Source organism: Salarias fasciatus, chromosome 22 (assembly GCF_902148845.1).
Source record: "Salarias fasciatus chromosome 22, fSalaFa1.1, whole genome shotgun sequence".
Classification (NCBI taxonomy): Eukaryota; Metazoa; Chordata; class Actinopteri; order Blenniiformes; family Blenniidae; genus Salarias; species Salarias fasciatus.
In genome coordinates, this window is record NC_043765.1 from 3,022,706 (window position 1) to 3,046,978 (window position 24,273).

Genomic DNA, 24,273 nt, shown 5'->3' on the forward strand with positions numbered 1-24,273 from the left:
CGGGGTGGATCAAGTCCCTGAAACGTATAATTTTGTTGTTTAGATGGAAATTTGCCTCGTGCAGGTGTCCTCCTGGCACAATTCTTCCCACTTATAGTCAGAAAACATCCTGTGTGTGTGTCTGTGTGTGTGTGTGTGTGTGTGTGTGTGTGTGTGTGTGTGTGTGTGTGTGTGTGTGTGTGTGTGTGTGTGTGTGTGTCAACCCTAGCCAAGCCTCAATCCCTCTAAACATGCCCCCCCCCACCCTCCTTTCTTCTTCTGAATGATAATAACCGCAGATAATAAATATCACATCTGCCTCTGAACCACAGTCATTTTCCCGGCTTTCTCCTCCTCCTCCTCCTCCTCCTCCTCCTCCTCCTCCTCCTCCTCCTCCTCTTCCTCCTCTCACGTCTCCGACTCCTCTTGTCTTCGCTTCTCGCCTGTCCTTCTGTCCTTAAATATTCTGTGGTTGCGGCCGGGAGAGGAGAGAGTGTTATTTGGGCCGAGGCGTCCAGGTGGCCGTTTGCTGATGGAGCAGATTAGTGTTGTGAGCAGGTTCCCGGGGAAAGTGAAATAAAGTCTGAACGGAGTAGTTTTAAATGTCCTCAGCATTTCTCGGCTATTTAAAATGTAATTAAAGGAGAGGGAGGTGGCAGAGGCTCCGTTTGGTGCTTCGGTCTGCCGTCTCTCTCCGGCTCCACGTGTTGGAGACACTAAATATGGACGTCAGACACTTTGCATGGCAGCCGTCACTGTTTACAGTGATGAAAACCGCAAAACGCTGCTGAATCGGTGAAAATGCGGTTTATAACTGAAATCAATTCATTATCGTTACCAACAGTCATGAGTTCACAATTAAAAACCAATAGTGGTACCTTGTGAAGAAGTCCTGAGAGAATTTCAATTTATTTAGACTTTTTTAAAATACAAGTTGTGAAATATGCAGCTATTTTGGTCGCTTTTACCCCGTTTCAAGCGGACTTTGTGCCTGGAAGTGTTGTATTTGGCACTGTATATGTAAAGTAGAACTCGAAATTGAATTAAACTAGCATGGCATTTATATATTGTGCAATTAAATGGAAGTTAGTACAAGAAAACATAAGAAAACTACATTCCAGACGTCACTGAAACGTGATTATCATGGCTAAAGTCCGCTCCGCCGGGATTTCGGGACCCACAGATAAGATAAGTTGATAAAAGCCCAGGGGACACGAATCAGAACGAGGTAAATGTTCCCGCCGCTCGGCTGTCAGTCACCCGAGTCGCTGCACGATTCGTTTAACCGCGGGAAGCAGCCAGCGGTGCTGTGCCCAGAGGGATCGTCTTCAGCCTCCTCTTAACCCTTTGAACGGGAGCACTGCTGACAGATCCGCTCCGCCGTCGCTCACCGCCGTCCCCGGCTCTTCATTACCGACACGCTCGCCGTTCTTTAATATGCGTGGGCACACGGGGCTCGGTGGAGATTGCGAGAACAATGAAACCTCTTCCCGACAAGATGGATGTCATCTCACCAGAGGCACAAAACAGGCCTGCGGGGAGCGACGGATTCCCCCGAGAGCGGCGCCCGAGCGAGACTGAGCCGTGTCGGCGCGAAGCGGAGATAAGAAGACGGAGACGCTTGCGAGAGCGAGGATTTCTCAGCGAGAGGACCCGTGTGAAGAGCGGGAAAAAAGTTGGGAATGACTGCGAGATGTTGTGCCGCCCCTCGGGAGCGCGGCTCCTCCGCCTGTCTCCTTTGATAAGGAAACGGAGATGCCAGCTGCTCCTCGCCTGGATGCAGGAGCCCTCAGCGGCAGGCGCCGCTCCGAGCCAAACTCCATTCACAGGTGTTCCTGCCACGGAGACCCGAGCGGGGTGGGGGGGGGGCGCCGGGGTTCCTGTGCTGGCAGCTCCGGGTCGTCCAGCCATCCACCTCTCAAACCACTTTATTCACTTCAGGGTCCAGGAAGCGCTGGAGCCGATCGCAGCGAACTCTGGGCGCAGGCGGGTTCCACAGGGTCCAGTTTCTCCTGGGAGTTTTAGGGTTGGCAGTCACCGTAATGACAGTCTGACAAACAACAGCGCCCACTAGTGGCTCGCCATGCTAACTCCGTGATTAGGGTTAACGGAAACGGACATCATTTCAAACCGTTGACATGTAAACACAAATACAATGAGTTTTCCCTTGAAACGTTGCGTAAACGAACCGCGATCCGTCTGGAATCAGCCTTTCCTCAGCATGGCTTATCATCGATGCATTTTTGAGGCCAAACCATTCATAAAAAGTGGGCTATGAAACATGAATAAAGCACCTTCTTAGAACTGAGCATGACCAGAGACAAATCAAAGCTATCAAACAGTGTTTTCACACGGACAGTTACGACTATTTTGGCCAGAATTGCTTTGACAGAGTCCTTCCAGTGAAAGAGTATTTAACCTCCTGCAAGTGTGTTTTACGTCTGGATAATCCACAGATTTTAGAAGAGAATAAGTTTCAAATCCTCGCCACTGCTTCAGAAGTCGCTCCGCGTGTCTCAATATTTGGTCGTTTCGACGTCCTGGTCCTTCCATTACGCTCCGTCAGTGGCTGCACCGCTCACCTTTGTTGACGTGAAGCGCTCTGAATTGCCTCGTTGCTGGAGGATGCCATACAGACAAAGTTGCCTTGCCTTATTTTCGCCGCTATCATGGCAGCGTTCCTTTAAAGTCCATTACGTCTGGTACGTATACGGCAAAGCTTTCATCCCGGATCGCATCAGAGGCGGTATGTCTGGGTGATGAGTGTGTCTGCCGTGTTATTTCGGCGGCATGATGAGGATATGAAACCGTCTGCCGCGTTCCTCCGCAGCAGAACTGGAGAGGCTTATTGCCCACAAGGCCATCACCTCCTCGATATTACTTGCGAAAATCATTGTGCAATTGTGTGTGTCTTTTTGTTTGTGTATGTGTGTGGGTCTGGAAACTATTTTCAGATGGCAGGCATCGATTTCTTCCTCTCAAAAATGGAGCCAAACTCAACACTACCCACCGCTTCCTGCCACTCTCTGTGTTGAAGTGCTGGATGGCGCTTTGTTGTTTCCACAGACGAACACATTTCACACTGTAACCAGTGCACAACGGGTGTACTAAATCTTAATGTTGATTGCATGTTGTGGTTTGCCTTCTTTGTCATTTATTTTTATATATATATATATATATATATATTTTTTTTTTTTTTTACAAAAACAACCTTCAGCAGCACAGTTTCAGCTGTAAACTTGAAACTTTTCTAAACGAAAATTAAAAATTGAGGCATTTTAATTTGAAGCATTGTTGTGCAAACAGGAGCGAGACCGGCTGGCTTCTGTTTCATGGAGACATTTGGTCGACCAGCGTGTCCCAAACTTTTTGCTCTGGAGACTCTCCAGACTGCCAGACTGCAGCCGCCGCCGCCGCCGCCGCCGCGGTGGATAATGTTGCAAACGATGTACGAGCGGTCCATACTGTCTGCCGTCCTTCATGTGCCTCGCGGGTTTGTAAATTCCCTCACTGGTTCGCTCCTTGTTTGTCTGATGCACGAGCTGCGGCTCGTTTCTTGGCAGCTGCAGATGTGGAAAAACTACTTTAACCTTTGTACTGCGTTTCTGTTTTTATCCCCCTTTAACTGACTCCGTGTGTGTGTGTGTGTGTGTGTGTGTGTGTGCACACGTGTTCATTGTGTGTCAGATTGAGCCGTGATGTAATCTGGAGTTTGGAGGCAGGCAGCAGTCTTATGCATAATTCAGCACACAAGGAAGGAAAGAATAGCAAACAATAGCCTGCAGAGCAGGTTGACACTGTGTTCTCGCTTTAGTTCGTTTGGCTGAGTCTCCTTCAGTATTTAGCAGGCAGAAGCTTTGAGAAACACCGGAGTGTCTATTTAAGCCTCACTTTTCCTCTTCATTATCTTACTAAGGAGCTTTTTCCTAAATGTTTGTTTGTCCAGTCATTTTCCTCCACGCTTTGTCTATTTTGTTCCTCATTTCCTCAGACTGTGGAACTAATTCCTTTATTTTCTATTAGCCCAGTCTGTTTCCTCCATACCATAATCTACATAATAAATGCCTGCGCAGATTCATTCATCAATAAGAATAATTGCTCTGCTTGTGTTTATTTACATTCTTGTGTCGTGTTCATTAGCATATTTCCCTTTGCTCCATTTATTCACTGCTTTTCCTCCCACTGCGTCCACATCTGCATGTTGTGCTGGATACACACTCTGTGGAGATTAGATTTGAAATAACTTGCTAACTCAAAGCTGTACTTAAAAATGCCGCTAAGTGATCATGATTAATGTTTAGATGATTATATTGTAAGCAGTTTTAAAACATTTTCTTGCATAGTCTTACCGTTTAGAGATCTTTTGACTAACATATTTTTGGTTCAATCACGTTGAAGGTTTTCACACTTTGGTCTCTGATAATTTCTCCTCTGTGTGACTCGATGCACCACCTAGTGGTGCAAAGTTGTACTGCAAGACGAGTTGGGAAAGAGTTCAGCTGCTGATTTCAGGTCAGGGGTGTCAGCCATGTTTTAGTTCGATGGTCACATACATCGCAGTTTCATCTTGAGTGGGGAAAAACAGTAAAACAATGCCATAATTCCCTTTTGATAACAATTGCTGTTGAATTTCATTACATTCTCATCATAAAGCTAATTTTATTGAAACATTTAGGTGCCGAATGCAGTGAAATGTCCAAAAAACTTCTCTTCCTGCTGTTTCATTCTGCATGTTTTTACAAACTCACCTTGACAGCAAGGTTTCTTCTGAAATTTACTTAAAATAAATCTATGTTTTGAAATTTTTGCTATTTTCTCGGTGGTTTGAAGAGCCGGATTGGAGTCTGCTGCGTGTCAGTTTTGGCCCACGGGCCTCATGCTTGACCCCCATGTTTTAGGTCATATTATTTCACCCTCAACAAATAAATGCCATATTGTGCCGTTAAACACAGATTTTTCTTATGTAATACGAAAAGCTCACCGAGTCTCAATGGAGAACAAAAAAAAACAAACAAAACATCTGTGTTTGCAGACACATGAAAACACAGACGGACGGCGGCGGACAGTGAGCGGGAACACGGCGCCGACACATCAAACAGCTTTGATTTCCTGCCTAAAACAGTTGAATTATCCTGGTAGAACAAAGGAGATGCAGAGATGAGGTTTTTTTTTTTTTTTTTCTTCCTATGCAGAACGTATCCATTAACGTGTTGTTGTTATAGAGAACAGAGATGAGTTTGGAGAGACGGCAGGAACAGGAAGTCCACATCCAAGAGAGGAATGAAAATGGGTTTGAAATAACTAAAAAAAAAAAAGGAACGGATGATGAGTCTGTAAGTGAAAGGCAGGAGTAATTGTCGCCGTGTACGGAGAAGATAAAACCGCGCTGAACCCTCGTCTGCCACTAAAGCAGAGCTAATGGCTTTAATAGCAGCGCTCCTCCCAAACATAAAGAGAAAACTGCTCCCCTGTTATTTCCCTCCTGTTTTTGAGTGACAGCCTATTTTGCGACTTCATTAAGCGTGGCGTAATGAGCACTGGGGCAGAAGTGGGTGGCGCTTGCTGATTGTCATCCGATGTGTCGGCTGTCATTTGTCGACACGCGATCAGAGCGAACTGTCGGGGCGCCGCTCTCTGCGTTTTCCCCTCAAATCGTCGTCGTGTGAACTAGGGGTGGGCGATATGGCCTAAAATTTATACCACGGTATAATTTGAAACTTACACGGTAGAAAGTATATATCACAGTATAATTTGATTTATAAATTTTAGCATAACAGTCTTTTAATGGTTAGCATAGCACATGGTGAAAGCATGGAAGCAGGAAGTAGTGTTTAAACTGGTATTAAATAACATAAGTCAAGTTACTTTGAATCCAAACCATGTCCAGATTACAGATCAGGAGTCGGCAACTTGACTTGGCGTCGGGCCAATTTTTTTGACCGATCCCTGTTTGTCGGTGGCTAACAGCTAAGCTAACAGCTGACTGAGGCACCGGTAGCTTCTATCAGCAGGCTACTTTTAAGAAGTGTCCCTGAAGGCAGCAGGAGCCGCACGGCTCAGGTTGTTCACTGAATCTGAGGCTTTCCAGGTGTTTCACAGGTAACGAAGGCGTTTTAGGAGGAGCTGGATACTCACAGGTTAATGGACGGTGTTACTGCCTCCGTGAAGCAGCTGCCTCAGATTCTCAAAATCATCTGGCGGGTCGGATATTATTGTTGGTGGGCCGCCAGTTACAGATCGCTGTTATAGATGTTGCGCCAATCTTTTTCACGAGCTCTTCCTCTGTCTGTTCACTGCTCGCCGCCATCGCTGTTGTGTGCTTCTTCTTCGGGGAACCAGGCATCTAAAAAGTTGCATAACTGCCACCTAGAGGACGTAATGTGCTATCGCGGTTGGGCGGTATGACCAAAATCCCGGCCGTGGGCCAAATTTATATCGCATACGGTTTATACCGTTTCTACCGCCCACCCCTAGTGTGAACAGGGAGAGAAGTTCATCGAGGCGACTCTTTAATTAAGAGACCTGCGAGAGGAAACAGAGTTCGGATCAGGAGTGTCTCCATCCGTCCGTCCCGTGTCGATTCGGACGTGTCCGTCAATCCATACCTGCATTGATCTGTTGCCGAGGAGCTTCCTGCGCCGGGATCCTCAGTCTGATGGAGCCGTCCACTCAGACGTGCCGCAGCGTGAATAATTAATCTGTTACCTCTCGCTCACCTGCATCTGTCCTCGGCGTTGAACTCTCTCTCTCATGTGTCCATTTATGCACACAGTCCACATTTCTCTGCACTTACCTTGGATCCAGCAGTGCATCGTGGGCATAACCCGATGTCCAGTGCATCGTTTCTGTGTTTGAGAATTCTCTTTTTCTCCTTTGCGGTGAAAGTTTGTGTGAAAACTGGAAATACACCAGAGTTGAGACTCTGTCTGATGTCCTTCACAAACTTCCTAAAGCTCTTCTATCTATAATGAATGAGGGTGGAGACCCCCCCAAAACTGAGGCTTCTGGTCTGTTCTCTCTCCTCCGCAGCGCCGTCTCTGATCAGTGAGCTGCGAGCGGAGAAGATCGAGCAGAAGAGCATAACCTTGGTGTGGAGGGAGCCGTCCTACCCCAACAGCAGCCGCACGGAATACGAAGTCAAATACTACGAGAAGGTAAACTCTGATGTTTGTCTTGTTGCTCTTAATGACTGTTTTTAATCCCGTTTTCAGTTCTGCTGCCCACTCTAAGCCCTCTAATCCTCCACACTTATTTGATAAACTCACTAATTGAGTTAAACTGTTTAAAAATTAATATCGGTGTTAAAGAATCTCCAGACCGCGGCTCGTCTGCTGACGGATGACGGGATCTTTAACGTGCACGAATACCCGGTGGAAATGATTCTACGATCTCCTGTGGTGCCTGCAAATGATTAAAATGATCTATTATCAGAAATATTATTCAAGTATTCCATTATATAAAATCAAATCTCAACAAATAAATAAATAAATTTCAGTCCATAGTGGATATAAGTATGTAGCAGAAGTCCAAAAGTAGGTTATTAGTGTTTGAAAAATTTGAAATAAATATCAAAAATTAAGTTTAAATCATTGTCTGGAACAAAATCATTTATATTGGTGGAGCTTCACGTATCAAGCTACGTTTATTTAGCTTTTTATGGATCAGCTCTGTAATTTGATCGGCCCGATCAGGCTCATTTAGCGCAGCACTCAGTCAGATTGCGGCGGCGGCGTCAACAGTCGTCGTCTTCACAGTAAATCTGTCGCGCACGTAAAGCACAGCTGTCACGCTTACGCCGCTCCGTCTTCACACACGCCGGGTTCTTCTGGCTCTTTGTGCCTCACGGTTTCACACTCACACCCGTTTTCACCTCGCCTTCTCTCTACGCCTCGGCATGTTTAATAAAGCCCCCGATCCGAGCTGCGTGGGTGAGGTGGAGACGAGGGTCGGCTGAGGAAAGGTGGAGAAAGACACCGATTGGAAGGAAACGGATAACTGAGAGTGAGACAGGACAATAGAAATAAAAACACATTGTTTTCTAGTCTTGTTTATTCATTTCTTATTGATTTCAGGAACAGTTTCACTCCGATCTGAGTTTTTTTAAACGACTTGTTTGTCTTATTCACTGACTAAACATCTGAACTCTTTCATTTGGTTGGATTAAAAAAAAAACAAAGTGTTTCATCTGAATCATGACGAATAGCAGGCTGTTGACACCAGTCACGATGAACATTCTTCATGACTCACGGCGATTAGCTGGGTTTATTCATGACCTGACGTTCGAACCCGTCATATCTGGTCGCCATCATTGTTTTTCTCAGATCGACTCCATATTTTCTGATTCATTTCTCATCTTTTTTTTTTTTCCTCGATTATATAAAACCCGTTTTTTCCCACTGGACCTGGATTATTCCATCAGATTTACTAGATAGATTTCAGTTAACCGACAACAACAAACAGCATCACATAAATGGAGAATCTGTGTGTGTGTGTGAGTGAGTGTGTGTGTTACCTGTGTGCACCTTTGTGACTCATTCTTACAGGAAGACGCGTATAAACACCATCTCTCGATTTATGTATCTCGATACTTGACTGATGAAGAGGGTCATACCTCTCTGGATATTCCACCATTGACTCTCAGAGTGTGGAGTAATTCTTTTTATTATAAAATGTGAGTTAAACAAAACGAGTGTGACTTCCCACGTCGGCCTGCCAGTCTGTCTGACGCTCGCTCAGCGAGTGAAGCGACACCAGAAACCCTCCGATTTGTTCCAAACTGTCTTCTGGCGAATGGATTCCACCTACTCGTCTCTCTCCTCCTCCCAGCGCCGATCCGTCTTTGTGTCTCTGTGTCCGCAGGAACAAAAGGATCAGAGTTATTCTACTGTGAAGACTGCTGCCACGCGGATTAGTGTCAACAACCTTAAACCTGGCACCACATACGTCTTCCTCATCCGCCCCTTCTCCACGCCGGCCCCCTCCTCCTCCTTGTCTTCCTCGCCTCTGTCATCCTCCTCTGCCTCGTCCTCCTCCTCCTCCTCCACTCCATCCTCCTCCTCTTCCTCCTCCTCCTCCTCCTCCTCTTCATCGTCCCCGCCGCCCATCGACTACGGAGCGTACAGCGCCCCCCTGGAGCTGCAGACACTTGGCGAACGTGAGTCTCAGTGTGACGCCTCCTCCCTCCTCTTCCTCGCTCGCACTCGGGCCCCTCCTCCTCACGCCGCCGGCAGACGCCCCTCCAGCACGGCGAGCTGCTGGTGCGACGCCGGCAGGGAGGGGCGGAGAAGAGGGTGTGACTGTTGCTGAGATTACGTGTGAAGTTTGGAGGTTTTTGCCAGAAAGCTGTGAAGCAGTTCTTCTTTATGCGAGTTGATATTTTGTCCCTCGAGCCTCCGAGCGTTTGGGGCTCAGGACGTGCGAATCTGACGGAGCGAAAGTCATAGAGGACTCGAGAAAGGAAAAAATGTGTTACAACATTTGACTAGTTCCAGACATGAAAATGTGAATAAATCAGTAACATCTCACTCAGAATCGGAGCGGAATGGGACTTTGTGTCAGTCAAATGGATCAAATGAATCTTTCAAGAATAATGATGAATGTGGTTGAAACTCGTCTGGAATTTGTCTCACAACACGCTTGTGAGGTAAAATCAAGAAATTGTTGCATTTGCAACCATCTAGACCAGTGGTTCTCAGCCTTTTTCAGTGAACTTTTTTTTTTTCAATTAGAAATGAAGATTTCCACACATAGAAATAATCATCAGCTTAAAATTTCCTCTTTTGGGGTTATAATAAAGAACCATTTGAATTCAGGAACTGAGTTCTGAGCATGTGGAGCATGCCAGGTTGGGTCAGTCCGGCTCCATTTTGGTTGATGACTCCCATCCCCTGGCAAGTAAGTTCCAGCTGCTACCATCTGGACGGAGATTCATAGTCCCGAGAGTTAGGACCACTCGCTACAGGAACAGCCTTGTTCCTGCCGCTGTTTCTCTTTTAAATAAGACGTCTGTCTTATCTTAACGTGGTCTTAACGTACTTACTTATTGACTTATTTAGGTTTTGTGTCATGCTCTTATGTTTTCTTAGCATGCTCTAAATAGGTCTTCATACTGGCATCTTAGTGATATTTAACGACTTTTATTCATTCTTATTTATTTTAGCCTTTTAACCGTGATCAGTGAGTCTCTGGGACTACCTGTCAATGTTCGTCAGTGTCTGCTGTTAATCTTTCTTCCGTATGTGTCCTGTGTTTTTAAATGTTTGGGTTAATGTTGAGATGCTCTCTCCAGACTGCAAAACAAATCTACCTGTGGGTATCAATAAAGTTACCTTGAACCTTGAATCCATCATGGTAAGGAGGAAACTCCGGATTGATGGTGATGAAATAGAAGATCTGACTTAATATGAAATTCAGTTCAAGATTTTGCATTCATGTTTTATTGAAGAATTGTTTGTTTTATAAAGCGTTTTTGAATTGTTGGTGCAGTAAAGCCTCTGATGAGGGACACACTAAAATCCAGGCAGTAGTGTCTCCTGGAGACAGGTGTCTCTTTAGAGATGCTATGAGGACTAAATGGAGGACATGTTGGAAACAAACGAGTTGGAGCTCATTGTTGAAAATAAATGGTAAAAAAATCCCAGTGGAGACATGAAAAAAACTGCTCAGTAATGATGACTGCAGATAGCTGCAACCCAGTGAGCTGGACCGTCCAAATATATGAAATATCTGGACGGCAGGTTCACTCGTCACATTATGCCGGGGTGTTTTTGTTCTCCAATCAAGTGGTTTAACATCCTGGCTCATCATCAGTATCTAAATATTGAAGGACACGGTGCTTTCTAATAAATATCCCTGGAATTGAACCAGCCACCCTTTGTGATCTGAGCCTTTTTAACTTGTTTTCTCCCCATGTTCTCCTAAATCTCTTAACCAGCCAGAACATTATGACTGCACGTCTATTCATGTTGGCTTTAATGTTTTAGGATCCCGATTAGTTACCATCAGAGTTCTCCCTGCAGAATTCGTATTTTACAAAAATAAGAGTACCTCACACATTCAGAATACTGCACCAGATGTCCATATATTATATGCACAGTGCAGGACTTGTATCATGTGTAGTGCACAAATGTCCTCGTCGGTAACTGCCTGAACAGTAATTGATTTGTTATTCGTCCAGGTCTGGTGCTCATGTGTAATCGTCTTGTTCTTCCCAGTGGCGCTGGCATCCAGCGAGCAGAGTCCGGTGGTGATCATTGTTGTGGTGTCGGTGGCTGCCCTCATCATGCTGCTCTCGATGGGAATTGGACTGCTCATCTGGAGGAGGTAGATATGAACACACGGGCGAAACGCGCAGACACTCGAGTAATCCATTATCCTCCTCCTATGGCTCATTCCGCTGTTCTCTCTTCATAAAGCCCCGTGTAACATGAGCACACACTTCCACGCTCATGTGTACAAACACTTCATACACACCGTGGTCTTAATGGCATTAAATCAGCTGTCACACACAACTCCATCGTAATCCAGATTATGCTAATCCATCGATAAGAGGCCGTCCTCTGTGAAAGGAGTGTGTGAGAATGGATGGTGAGCAGCGTGAAGACGGCAGTGTGATAATGGTGCCGTCTGCACCGAGAGGAAACGCTGGCAGGGTCAAAACCTTCTTTGATCTTTTTCTCTTTTTCTTTTTTTTTTCGTCGTGGCTTGGGGGTCCTCAGTTCTTTGCTGTCTAATTAGTTTCCACACAGTGAGGAGAGAAATGCTGGAACAACAAAGAGACGAGGGGTTAAAGTGGTGTCACTTGTATAACAGCTGACTCGCGTTTCACTAAAACCAATATATTTATTTTGTCTCTTCTGCAAACCAGCGGTGGTTTTCTTCCCCTTTGTTCCTGTTGATATCAGTATCGAATTCATTATTTCGCCCTCTTTCGTGGAGATGTCACCAAACAATTGAACCTCAGCACATGAAATATAAATGCAATGACTGCACTAAATTTTGGTTTTGAGTGTCTGTTTTCACGACAGCGGTGGTAATCGGGCCAATCTGGCATCATTTACCCAGAGACGCTGTAATCCGTTATGAAACGGCTCACCACAACGACGATCTGTGGAGATCTGCCTCCACTTGTTGAGCGATTCAGAAAGTTAATGAAAAACATTGATCCTAAACACACAGTGCTGAACCGTCTGTCAATTAATGTGAATTGAGATGTTTATTCAGTCAGCGGAGAGTTGAGAGGACGCCCGTAGACACGACTGATGTGCTCCTTTAAAGCAAAGTGACTCACAGGTGGTGGCGGCCGCGACCTGATTCGGCTTGCTGCTCAGCCCAATTACACCCCGTCCTCCTATTTAGAAAAGTGCTTCAGTGTTGGCAGGAAGACCATTTAGACTGTCACTTTCTTCTTTTCCAGCTAACTTTAGAATACCTGCACTGGGTCCAGCGAAGGTCTTCTAGCTGTAACTGATGGGTCATATTAAACACACAGCGTGTGCCTAATAGAGCCCAGATCACAGTCCTTCCAGTGCAGGGTGCTAGTTTAGCTAAAAGAGACCGGTAAAATAGTGCCATGATTACTTTTAACGTCGAACTTTCAAGTTTTTCTTTGTTGTGGTGGAGAGCTAATGTGATGAAAATGATTTTCACTAAAACAAACTTTTGCTGTAGTCGTGCTCGTTTTCACAAACTCCCCGTGACCTCAGGGCTTTGAGGCTAACGCTAGTTAGCTAGCTCTCATGGCAGCATCGCTGATTTCTCAGCTGGGCTCTCAGTGTTGTTACTCTAGAGAAATGTGTTCATTAAAAAAAAAATCAGTTTTTCTTTGAATTTTTTAGCATTTGTTTGGCACTTACAATCTAAATATTGATAACTTAACGTGAGAGTTGATCAAAGCCACATCAGCAGTATTGGTGCTTTGGTTTTGGTCTGTACATCATTGGTAGCACTCTAGAAAGAGTATAGTGAGGGTATTTAAATGCAGACTTAAGGCTTCTAATGCATGTTAATTTGTTTCTTTGGCCTCGGTATCTTAAAAGCGTACTTTAAGCAACAACATTCAGCTACTAACAGCAGATTAGCTTTGAAGAATGCTTTAAGTTAAGATACCAGAGCATGAGAGAGGGCAGCGCTGTTTGAGTCACTTATGTGGAAAAATACTAAAAGGGAAGCTCTCTGTGCACGTCCCTGATTTTAGAGGTCGCAGGTGGTTAGTGCAGTTTGCTGCTCATTTCTCAGAGGCGGCAGTGATGTTGTTGCGGCGCTATCTTGTAAATCAGTGGAGGCAGCGGGCCAGCAGAATATGATCGACTCCGCCGACGAGCGAAACGCACAATAAGAGAACCTGCCAAGCTAAAACCCCCTCGACGTTCTGACGGCAAACAGGCTCCCCATGCGAAAGCGGAATCGTTATTGTATATCATATCATATATTTGCATGTTTTATTCGGCGAACCAGATAAATTGAAGGGAGTACATTTATGCTTATTGCTCCAAGCGCGTGCCACATTTTTTCCATTTCATTTGACAGACATCTAGGTAGTGCCCAAACGGGATTTTTTTTTTTTTTTTTTTGTACAGGAACAATTGTTTGTTGTGCATTTGTTTCCCCCCAATACACACACACACACACACACACACACACACACACACACACACACACAGATATCTTCACGGATGCTGCATCTCGGTCTGATAAGCCAAAGCAAGCCGTTTTACCACAGGGTCACCTGACATATCCGTCTGAGGAGGATGCTGTGTTAAAAACACATTTTTCAAGATCCACACAAACCGGCGCCGTGATGAATTCAGCCAGGCGTAGAATTGGGATTTATTCATTCGCAGCAGCCCGCGACGTTTGAAAATGCATCGTTTTTTGGTGTGTTTTTTTTTTTTTTTTTTTTTGTTTCAGAAAAGTTTGCCGTTTACACGACAGCGCGATGCACTTGAATATTTAAATACATTCCTGCTTTGATGAAAAGCTGCGTCGTCTCCACAATGAAGAATATTGCTTATCTTTTCTTCTTTTTTTTTTTTTTTTCTCCTTCGTTTCCATCAATGCATTCATTGCAAGCGGCGCCCATTGTTCACAGCCGCTGGACCATTAACTCGCCCAGAGAGGGAACGGCTTGATGCCTCAATTACCATGCTCGCTCCCAGCGCTGGTCGGAGGGTCTCCGTTACCTCGATCCGCCCGCACGCACACACACGCACGCAAACACACACATGCAAATGAGCATCACAGTGCGCACACACACGAGGCCGCTGGAGCGTGGTGAAGCCACGCAGTCACATGTATGACTGCTCTGCAAAGCCCTCAAACAGATTTCATGTAGACTCAGTTGACATTTGTTCGCCGCCATTCTTGACTTATTCCTGCCAGGATGACGCCGTTTGTCAGCATCAGCATCAGCATATATGTAGTGGCTGTTTTTGCCAGAATATTGGTATATTTTTCATCACTTTTAGCAGTAATTAGTCAATAATAATCAGATTTCTTTTCCATCTGTGGACACTTGGTGGCAGTAATCAGGCCCATACTTTCCATCAGACCAGGAACAGACTAGGACAAATATATCTCTTTTTTCATCAAATTAACATTTATTGCAATTCCGTTATGTGTCCAGTTTGACACATCCATTCAGGAATATGCAAAATTCTAAATATGCTTAATGAAGATGAAGAATCTCTGAAGCAGGGGTGTGAACCGGCCCCAAAAAAGGCTCCAGTCCGGCCCCCCAAATCACCGAGCAGACTCTAAAAATGTTAAAGAAAACAAAAGATTTTTCAAGCAAATTTCTTCAGAGTGGCGGACACAACACGGCGCCGAGAGCCGGGCTGACATATCGGTGATGCTGCCATGACGTATAGCTAGCTCGCTGCTATCAAACTAGCCTCAACGCCAGCTGGAGGACATTTCAAGGACATTTCACTGTATTTTACATGATTTTCTGCTCAGATTCAGCCGTTTTAGAGTTCATTCACCATAATAACAGTCCAACGTGGTTGTTTGTTCATGTTTTGTGTTCTATATGCGCTCGTGTGTGCGTGGTTCCTTTACAAAAAGAAGCGGCACCCTCTAGTGACCCAACGTAGAAAAACGACATGTTTCTGCTGTTTCTGACGTTACCGTGTAAACCCCAAAACGCCAAACTTTTCTCGAAATGTCACACAGTGTGTTTCCCAGTCTCAGCATCACAAACTCCGACAACATGAAAGCACAGTGACTCTGAGATGCAAGTAAAACGTCTTTTCGAAGAGAATGCAGGGCTTAAAACCTTTGAAAATATTGAAGCAGAAAAGCAGTGATTAGTTGGTATTTTCGTCTCTTTGAAACCTCATTCCGGGGCTCTATCGTATCACTTCCACACACACCGTCACACAGATGCACACACACAGAGAATCCACTGGTGCCTGACAGCGTTTGATGGAGCCACAGTTCCAGGGCATTGCCCAAACATTCTCCAGGAAGCCCAGGCTTGACTGGTCAGTGCAGGGATTGTTTACTCCTCACTGTGCGTGTGTGTGTGTGCGTGCGTGTGTGTGTGTGTGTGAGTGTGAGAGCATTGTCGGTGAGCGAGTCAGAAGTTATCAGGGAGCGGGAGATGGGGAGGAGATCAAGAAGAAAGGAAGAAGCAGGAAATTAAAGCTGAGGGTCATTTCGTGGGAGCGGTGACACTTTGTGACACCGTGACAAAAAGTGGGATCCGAAGGGGGAGAATTGAGATGCGGGGAGGAGAGACGGCGCTAAGCCGGGAGGAAAGGTCTCCGGCTCAGCAGTACAGTCGGCCGGCTATCTTCAACAGATCACTGCTTTCATGTCTGAGAATAAAAACCGCCGCCGCAGACGTCTGCTTTAAATGTAAAAGTTGCCATTCGGTGTCACTTTTGGAAATGTCTTATTTGTTAGTCAAATCAAGCGCTCCTTTTGTGAGCCGTGACCCGGAAATGAACCCGAACGTACGACGCCTTCATCTTCTGTATGAGGAAACTTTGTCATCGGGCCCAGTGGAGGGGAAGGCAGGTTTCATGTTTTCAAAGCCTCCTTCATCCAGATTCATTGTTTCTGCTTTAACACAAAATTTACTCTTATTTTTTTCCACATCATAAGATTTTTCTGTTTGTTTTGAAGCTTATTTTCTGATTCACACAACCGCGTTTCGATGATCAAGCGTTGTTCTTGCATTTTCGTTTCACAAAAGTTTTGCATTTACACGGCGACCTCTTGAAAACAACAGCCGTTTCTACGGTGACAGCCGAAATGTGGGAAACTCTTTCATTTTCATTTTGGGCCAATAGTGGGTGCTGTTGCATGCTTTTGTTGTGAAAGCACACATGCATGCAGAGAACAACACACTCCAAACTTTAACAATTAACAGTGGGAGAAAACAGGCGTTTGTGTGGACGGATGACCAAGCTGCATTGCTATTAGGGTGACTGTCAACTCAAAACTACCAAGTCCAGAAGAACCCGACTGGACCCACAACTCGAGAAAACACCCATCAGCAAAATGAAAATGTTTGTTTTATTTTATTTTCCATCCATTAAACCCGCCCCAGTATAATAAACTATTTGTGACAGATAAAACTTGACTTATTGTCATAAAACTTCCAGTATTTTTCTGCCGTTTGAGTCTCTGCCGACTTACTTTTCTGCTTACTTTACCTGACAGTTCAGAATCCCGTCGACTCTTTTTGACAGTATTTTCATACTTGTGCTTTATGCAGCTGAAGGAGTCAATTAGATATTCTTTCCTGGCACCATTTCCTATTTAACGTATATCTTTTGGACTCTATATGTGATGAACTCTCACAATCAGCAGACGCATGGAAATATCCAGTCAGTATGAATTATGGTTACTTCTAAAGATGAAATTTGAAAACCAACTTTTTGAGACATTGTAACTCACCAAGGGAGATTAATAGTTATAGAGATATTTCAAAGGATGATCATAGTATTGATTTCAAGTGAGCCATAACATTATAACCACCTGTCTGATGTTAGGTAGACTTAAATTTAATTTCTGTTTTATCAAATCCATCATTAAGTCTTGCAGCATCAGTGTTTTGATAAACTTTGACTCCTGCTGATGGCAAAAGTCCCAAAAAGGCTTCAATTTTAACCTTAAACTTCAGAGGTTTTCCTTGTTGTGGTGAACTGATGGCAAAACGTTCTTAATCGCTTCACCTTTTGCTGGTCATAATGTTCCTGCTGTAGCCTCATGGGTAATATAGTGCTAATATATCGACGTGAGATCAATACCCTGTTGAACTGATGCTGGCAAATTCAGTTCAACTGTAGTTGAGCCCATTTCAATACCTGAATCAGTACTAAAACTTTTACTAAAACCTTTAAAAATAGTTTTCCCACCACTGTAAATAGATAAAAACACGTAGCAATCAATCACCGTCATTAAATTACATTTTTACATTTGGTTTTTTGTATAAAATATAGATTCTGTCCTTTTAATGAAATGATACGGCCTTTTATACAAATTAAATCTGATATTTAAGATTTGAATCTTTGAAAAAAGACAAATATACAGTATTTCGCTCTCAGTGGAGAAAATCTGTCTTTCTCATGAGAAATGTTCAGGTTTAATCACTGTTATGGTTGCGTTCAGTGAGTCTATCAGAGCGGCGCTTTGCCAGAAGTCTTGATGAGATGAACATTTGATGAAGCTGACAGTGACGGAATATGGCTGGAAGTTTCAGAGTTTGGCATCCGCACACTCTTCTTCCTGCCATCTGGCTCGTCTGGTGTGTGAAATTTCAAAAATTGGCCCGCAATTCTAGAAACCCCAGTCTTGAGGGGGTTTAATAGACTTCAGGGCAGGAGAGACTGCGCAGCAGCAAATGGAGATCTGTGGTTATTTTCGAGTTGTTGTTTTTCTTTTCCTTTTCCTTTTTTTTTTTTTCTTGCATGCTTTCCTGGCCTCGTTCCTCTTAGTGATAAGAATGATTGGTTCTGAGAGCGGTGCATCCATCAGTGTGTTGTATTGAAAGTGAAGAGAAGAGTCGGGATTGACACTGGCGCTCCCCTTCCCTTGTTTTCTTCCCAGCAGCGTCTGCTCAGGCTCTTCCAATGTAACCCCTGCTAGCGTGGTGCTGCTCTCGACCTCCTTCTCCACTCTTCCTCCTCCTCCTCTTATTTCTCCTCTTCCTCCCTTCACACAGCTGATGCCCAGGTACACTGGCATGTCCGCACTCCCCCCTCCTCCCACGATTCGCTTCCTTTAATTTGCTTCCCTGTTGTCCAATTTTCCTCCTCCCTCCTCAATCCTTTTAGCTTTTTTTAATTTATTTATTTTGGTATACCAGTAAAATTCATCCATCCATCTTCTATATCAGCTCGGATCAGCTCCAGAACATCAAGGCTCCGTTTACACGACGGTGTTTTGAAGTGAAAATGCAAAACTTTAGTCGTGTTTCGGTGGTCTGTTTACACGACGATACATGGAACCACTGAGAACAACTTTCTGAAAATGCTCCGTCTCCATAGAAACAGGGAAAAAACACAACTTTTCTGACTCACCACTGCTGCGCACAAACACCGTGACCGTAGTAAATGCTTCATCTGCATGTTTTCAAGTGAAAAGGCAAAACTTTTCTTTTTGCCTTCTGATTGTTCACCGGACGGTGGAGCCGCAGAGATCAGTGCTCCTCCAGACCATCATGACTCCCAGTCCAGGTTCTCCTGGTCCTGGTCCTGGTCCTGGTCCTGGTCCTGGTCCTGGTCCTGGATCTCCTGGACTTGGTAGTTTTAGAGTTGACAGTCATCCAACATTGTCGTATGTCCATTCGAACGTCCGCGCTCTCCCATGGCCTCGTTTACATGAGTTTTAATTCCCTTTGAATCCTGAATAAAACTTAGCGCCACTTTGAAATGATCTTTAAACACCTGACTCTGAATGAAAACAGGTGTTCCGAATTAAACTGTATTCCAAGTAAAGTGAAATGTTTTTTCAGATTTTACAGTATAATTAAATAATTTCCCTATCATGTAAGCCTTTTTTCTGCTGTAAGTTAATTCCGGTCGTTCTGCTCGTTCTCTTATCCTGTCACCAAGACACACATATTCAAGATGGCCGCCTGGAGCGAGCGTTGGACTCAAGATGAGACGATTTATTTAACGAGACCCTCAGAAAAAAATGGATATAATGAAGAGAGTTGGATGGATTGGAAGCATAAAGATGCAGACCTTCCTAAAGCTGCAGCATCAGAGTTAATCAAGAAAGAAAGAAACACAGGAACTGAAGTTTGTCCTCTACCAGTGGACATGTGTCACATCCACCTCCTCGTCCAATCAGAACCCTTCACAACCCCCAAATCTCCAGAAGAAAGGAAATAAAGGCAAATAGAAGTGTTTTCCATGGAAGCCTTAATTCAGAATTGCTGTTACCATTCAGACACGGGGGATACTTTCATTCCAAGTAATTCATTCAGTATTAAAAAGTGTGTGTCACTTAAAACACACACAGCAGCACCCAGCAGTGTAAGCCGGCATGGTTTCCAAGACGTCGCTTAGTAAACGTAAATCTTTTCTGAAACGAAAGCCGAAGCCGTGCGATTCGGCGGAGAAGCTGTGGTGTAAACGGGGCCTCCGTCCTCTCGGTTCCGTCGTGCGTCAGCCTGCGGTCTGTTCGCTCCCGCCGGGCGTTGGGCTCGTTCGCCGCTCGCTCCCTAAATGTCCTTCAGTCTTCATCATGCATGCCCCTCTCTGCCCCCCTCCCCTCTTTTGCCCCAGCCGTGTACTTTATGGGCCTCTTCAGATTCTTCCCCCCCCCCCCCCGCTCACCCTTCTTGACAATTATCCTCTCACTCGCAGCGCCGCTTCCTCTGCCTCTTCATCTCAGCACACATTTCTTCCTTCAGTGATTTATCTCCTGCGTCGCCCTTCTCCCCTTGCAGTGTTCCCCATTTAGCCCTCTGCCTCCACAGCCCCTTCCCCTCTCTTGCATCTTGTTCCTCCTGGTCGCGCCACGCCCTCCCTCCACCGCCCGCCCCTGCTTTTGCTCCCTTATCTATGAATTCCCGTCTCCCCTGTCGTGCCTGATGTGCGCTGCCCTGAGGAGTCAGTTGTGTTGCATGTGTCTGCCGGTGCGTTGTGACAGACGGGGTTCTGACCTTGTCTCGGACCCCGCCGCTTCACCAGCTCACCGATACGTCAGCCTCGCTCTCCGCCTCCATCCCCGCCCTTCCTGCAAAACACTCGGCAGCGTGCACATGCAAGACGGGGCTTTTTTTTTTTTTTAGTCTTTAATGGAAAAAAACGCATTCTCACACACATGCATAAATCAGCAGACAATAACACAAACGTGCGCGTGCGATGGAGGTCTGGGCAGCTCTTAGCAGGATCTCACTGAGGTGCTGATATATTCTGACACACGCATTAACGCATGGCTTCCTGAGCAGATACGTCTCAGTGTGCACGCTCACATGCGCTCACGCACACCCTGATCTAAACATGGAAAACAACTTTAGGCCCCGTCGACACAAAAATGTTTGGGAAAACGGTGCAGTTTACATGTTGGGCCACTAGTGGGCGCTGCTGGTTGTTTCTGCAAGAAAAACCACACACATGCATGCACAGCATCTGCGTTTCCCCCCCCCCCCCGTTTCCATGGAGACAGAGTGGAAGCCGTTTTCAAAGAGCTGCGTTTTCAGTGGCTTGGAGCAGCGTCGTCGTGTAAACAGACAAAACGCTACGAAAGTTCTGCAGTTTCACTCGAAAACTTTATAAGGCCTCACCGATGGTGTCCTGAGTAGAAAGACAAATGTGCACACGCACGCACACACTCTTCATGGTCGTCAACTTTGAACATGCTTCCTATTTGGTTATCGATCATACGTTTTGCAGACAGATGGGATTTCACATCCGCCTCATCGATTAGATTGAAAAGCAGCATTTTGTCGGGAGGAAGCGTGAACCGTCTGGCCGGATGCGTCAGCTGTATGTTTAGAACTGAGCCTGCGAGCGCTCTGTTTATCTGAGGAACCGCTGCAGGACGGTACATTTGACCCTCAATACTGTCAATGCTTTAATCCAAGTCAGCGCAGCGCTGGTCAGTCAGTAAGCCCGCCCCTCGCCTGTTAATCCGTCACTTACAGTGTGTGTGTGTGTGTGTGGATTGTGTGAGTACATGCGTGGAAGAGGCCCAAGTTTTCTCCTAAGCCGAAAAGCCATCAGCAGTGAGATCATGGAGCTCTTCCCTCTTTAGACCCCCCGCGGTGGCGGGATGACAGATAACAGTGTGTGTGCACGTGCGTGGACGCAGCGCTCATTCCCCTGTGTGGGTGTGTGTGTGTTCCCACCCTGCATAAGAACTCACTCAGGGCGGAACGGTGATAGCATATCGATGTCACAGCTCCCGGTGTGTGTGTGTGTGTGTGTGTGTGTGTGTGTGTGAGGATTCCTCCTTCGCTGCTGATCTTTTTCAATCACATCAGCAGCGTTTCTCAGTGCTTCTCCCTTCTCACCCATCGAAACTCCCGCTTTCCCTCATCTGACACTTATTGCACATTCGATCTCATCTATTGTGTTGTAAGATAAACACAACCTGATGCTTGTATTTGCTCGTGTCTGATCAAAAAAAAAAAAAAAAAAAACCCGCAGTCTAACGACGTCCTTTGTTCCCCTCTTGCAGACAATGCGGCTACAGCAAGGCTTCTCAGGAGGGAGACGAGGAACTTTACTTCCAGTGTAAGTGACGACGCCGGCGCGCTTGTGTGTGAGATTCGTGGAGGAGTGTGAGAAACCAAGGCTTTGTCTCACGTATGCCGTAAATGCACGCGAGCGTGCACACGCCTGTGCATTACAAATGACATTTGAGGCATTAAGTGGCACCACGGCATTAATTCTTAATTCTGAGTGCACGCTTAGCCAACTCTGAGCACACTGACACACTCCATTAGGTGGTGTGCGTGCGTGCGTGCGTGCGTGCGTGCGTGTGTGTGTGTGTGTGCGTGCGGCCGAGTTTGAAATCAGGAGGAGGGGGAAGATAAAGAGCCGGAGATGAGGGGAGTTGTGGGGGGTGGAGGCGGAGCGGAGCAGGGATTGAGCTCCAGAAACAAGACGTTAAATGTTATTGTTGTTCGTCGTGTCGAACAAGGTTGTCGCTGTTTGGTTCTTCGCCCTCTGGTCACAAAGCTCTCGATCGGCGTCTCGTCTGACAGTGACAGAATGGAGGCAGCTCCACATATCTCTTCCCGTTTGTGTTTAAGCGTGCGTGCCGTGCTTCGCTAATGCGGGGGTGTGTGTGTGTGTGTGTCTTTAGAGTTTTCTTATGCATGTGTGTGTGCGTGCGTGCGTGCTCACGTGCTCATTTGCGTTGTTTAATCTCCCAGCATGCCGAGCCCTCTGGAGAGGTTTGGAGCACTATGCCTGATGAATAATGAGCCGAAGCCATGCGGCTGGGAATTAAATCTGCCCAAACAAAGACATGCCAACAGCTGACAAACACGCAATACACACACAAACACACACACACACACATATTTTGGCCCTCTTTTCCCAGGCGCACACACACTTCCCTTTGTAGAAAACAGACACTCGTATAAATAGACACAAAGACGCAGTTTTGTTCTGGTGGAGCAGCGCGGCGTCCGGCCGCCGTGGCGTGGCTGCAGTGTGAATTAAACCTGCGTTCGGGGAGGTGTGATATTATACACTCACGTCTCTCTCCTCCCGTCTGCTCGCCCGCCACACTCTGAAAACACATTCTCCAGCCATATATTACAGCGTACGGACAGGAGCGGCGGGAGAAAGAGTGAATAAATGAGCGTGTGAGTAATAAAATACAGGGAGGAGGGTAAATGAGCGAGTGAGCGGCGCCGTCGGAGTGTGTGTGTGTGTGTGTGTGTGTGTGTGTGTGTGTGTGTGTGTGTGTGTGTGTGTGTGTGTGTGTGTGTGTGTGTGTGTGTGTGTGTGTGTGTGTGTGTGTGAGGAGGTGAACTGGCAGCGGAGGAGAGACTCATCATAAGTGACACTGCTCAGAACATGAGTTTCATGTCAGAATATGTGACCTAGAAACACACAGCGGGCCGTGGGTGGAGGAGCAGCTCCAGATCTCCGTTAACTCGCGTGTTTGGGAAACCGTCGCCGGTCTGGTCGCGTGTCAAAAAGCTGGATCAGGATTCCGGGGAGTTTGTGGCTCTTCTACGTGGAAATATTTGGCGTGTGCGCTCATGCGTTGGTCCTCTGGAGCAGCCGAGTTTCCCTGCAGCGGCTCGTGGCTGTGACACAGTTAACCCTGAAATGAATCAGCCTCAGAGCCGGGAAGTGTGTGTCGGTGCAGCCGCGGCCATTCCCGGCCTACAGAGTTAATTTTATGAGGCGTGTAAGCATTTTCCGTGATGGATGGGAGGATGTACCCTCCTCCATGGGTTTATGTGTCCCTCCCTTTACTGCAGGGGGGGAAACTGGATGTATCTCATCAGCATACCAGAGGAACGTCTTCGCCATGGAAGGCTTTGTTTACGCTGCTGCGTAAATATTCAGTCCTCATTTTAATCACATGTTAATCTGATTGCGTCTGATTTGTGTTCGCAGAAGCAAATATGGATGCGAAACACACGTCAGCAACATTTCAAGATCGATGTCCGTTTACATGGAAACAGCAGGAACACTGAAGATGGTGTAGTTTAGATGTTGAGCCACTAGTGGGTGCTGTTGGGTTGGTTTTATTGTATGCAGAAATTCAAATGGATGAAGTTGGATTAATCTGGACCAAGCGCCAACCTCCGCTCATGAAACATGAACATAATGCGTGAGTGCAAAAAAGCTGTTATTCCGGGGAAATTCCAGCAGGGGGCGATGATGTTGGTTTCAAAACGAGCCCATTGGAACCCATTCAAAACGCCAAATAAACATGTAAAGCGCCCAGTTTCAGAACATGTTCTGGTTTCTGTCACTAGTTCCTCCAACCGTGCCCCTTCACCAGACTCTCATTTCCACATAAATCTGCTGTTGATTTTATATTACGAGTTAAAGTTTTGCATAAAACTTAAAACGCATGTGTGTGTGTGTGTGTGTGTGTCTGTGTGCATCTTGCAAGGTAATAAAATGCAATTATTTAACTTATTTACCACTCATGCTCTTTACCAAAGCATCATGTCTTGAGTGTGTGTCTCTGTGCGTGTGTGTGTGTGTGTGTGTGCTGGGTTCCAGCAGCAGCTGGCGTGTTTGAAAGGCCCTCTTGACAGAAAAGAGTCTTCGATCTTGCACTCAACCCAAACCTTGAATAGAAAAGCTCTAATTTGCTTCATAATTGCACTTTTGGATTACTTTTGTCGATGTG

General features: G+C 45.8%; 1 protein-coding gene across 1 annotated transcript in view; it reads left to right on the forward strand.

Annotated features, from left to right (window-relative positions):
- The window catches only part of epha10 (EPH receptor A10), a 149,788-nt gene that overhangs the window by 111,432 nt on the left and 14,083 nt on the right, over nt 1-24,273 (forward strand). Inside the window, 4 exon segments of the mRNA XM_030082222.1 lie at nt 7,009-7,133; nt 8,839-9,133; nt 11,193-11,301; nt 21,622-21,677. Coding sequence (XP_029938082.1) covers nt 7,009-7,133; nt 8,839-9,133; nt 11,193-11,301; nt 21,622-21,677 — 585 coding nt within the window.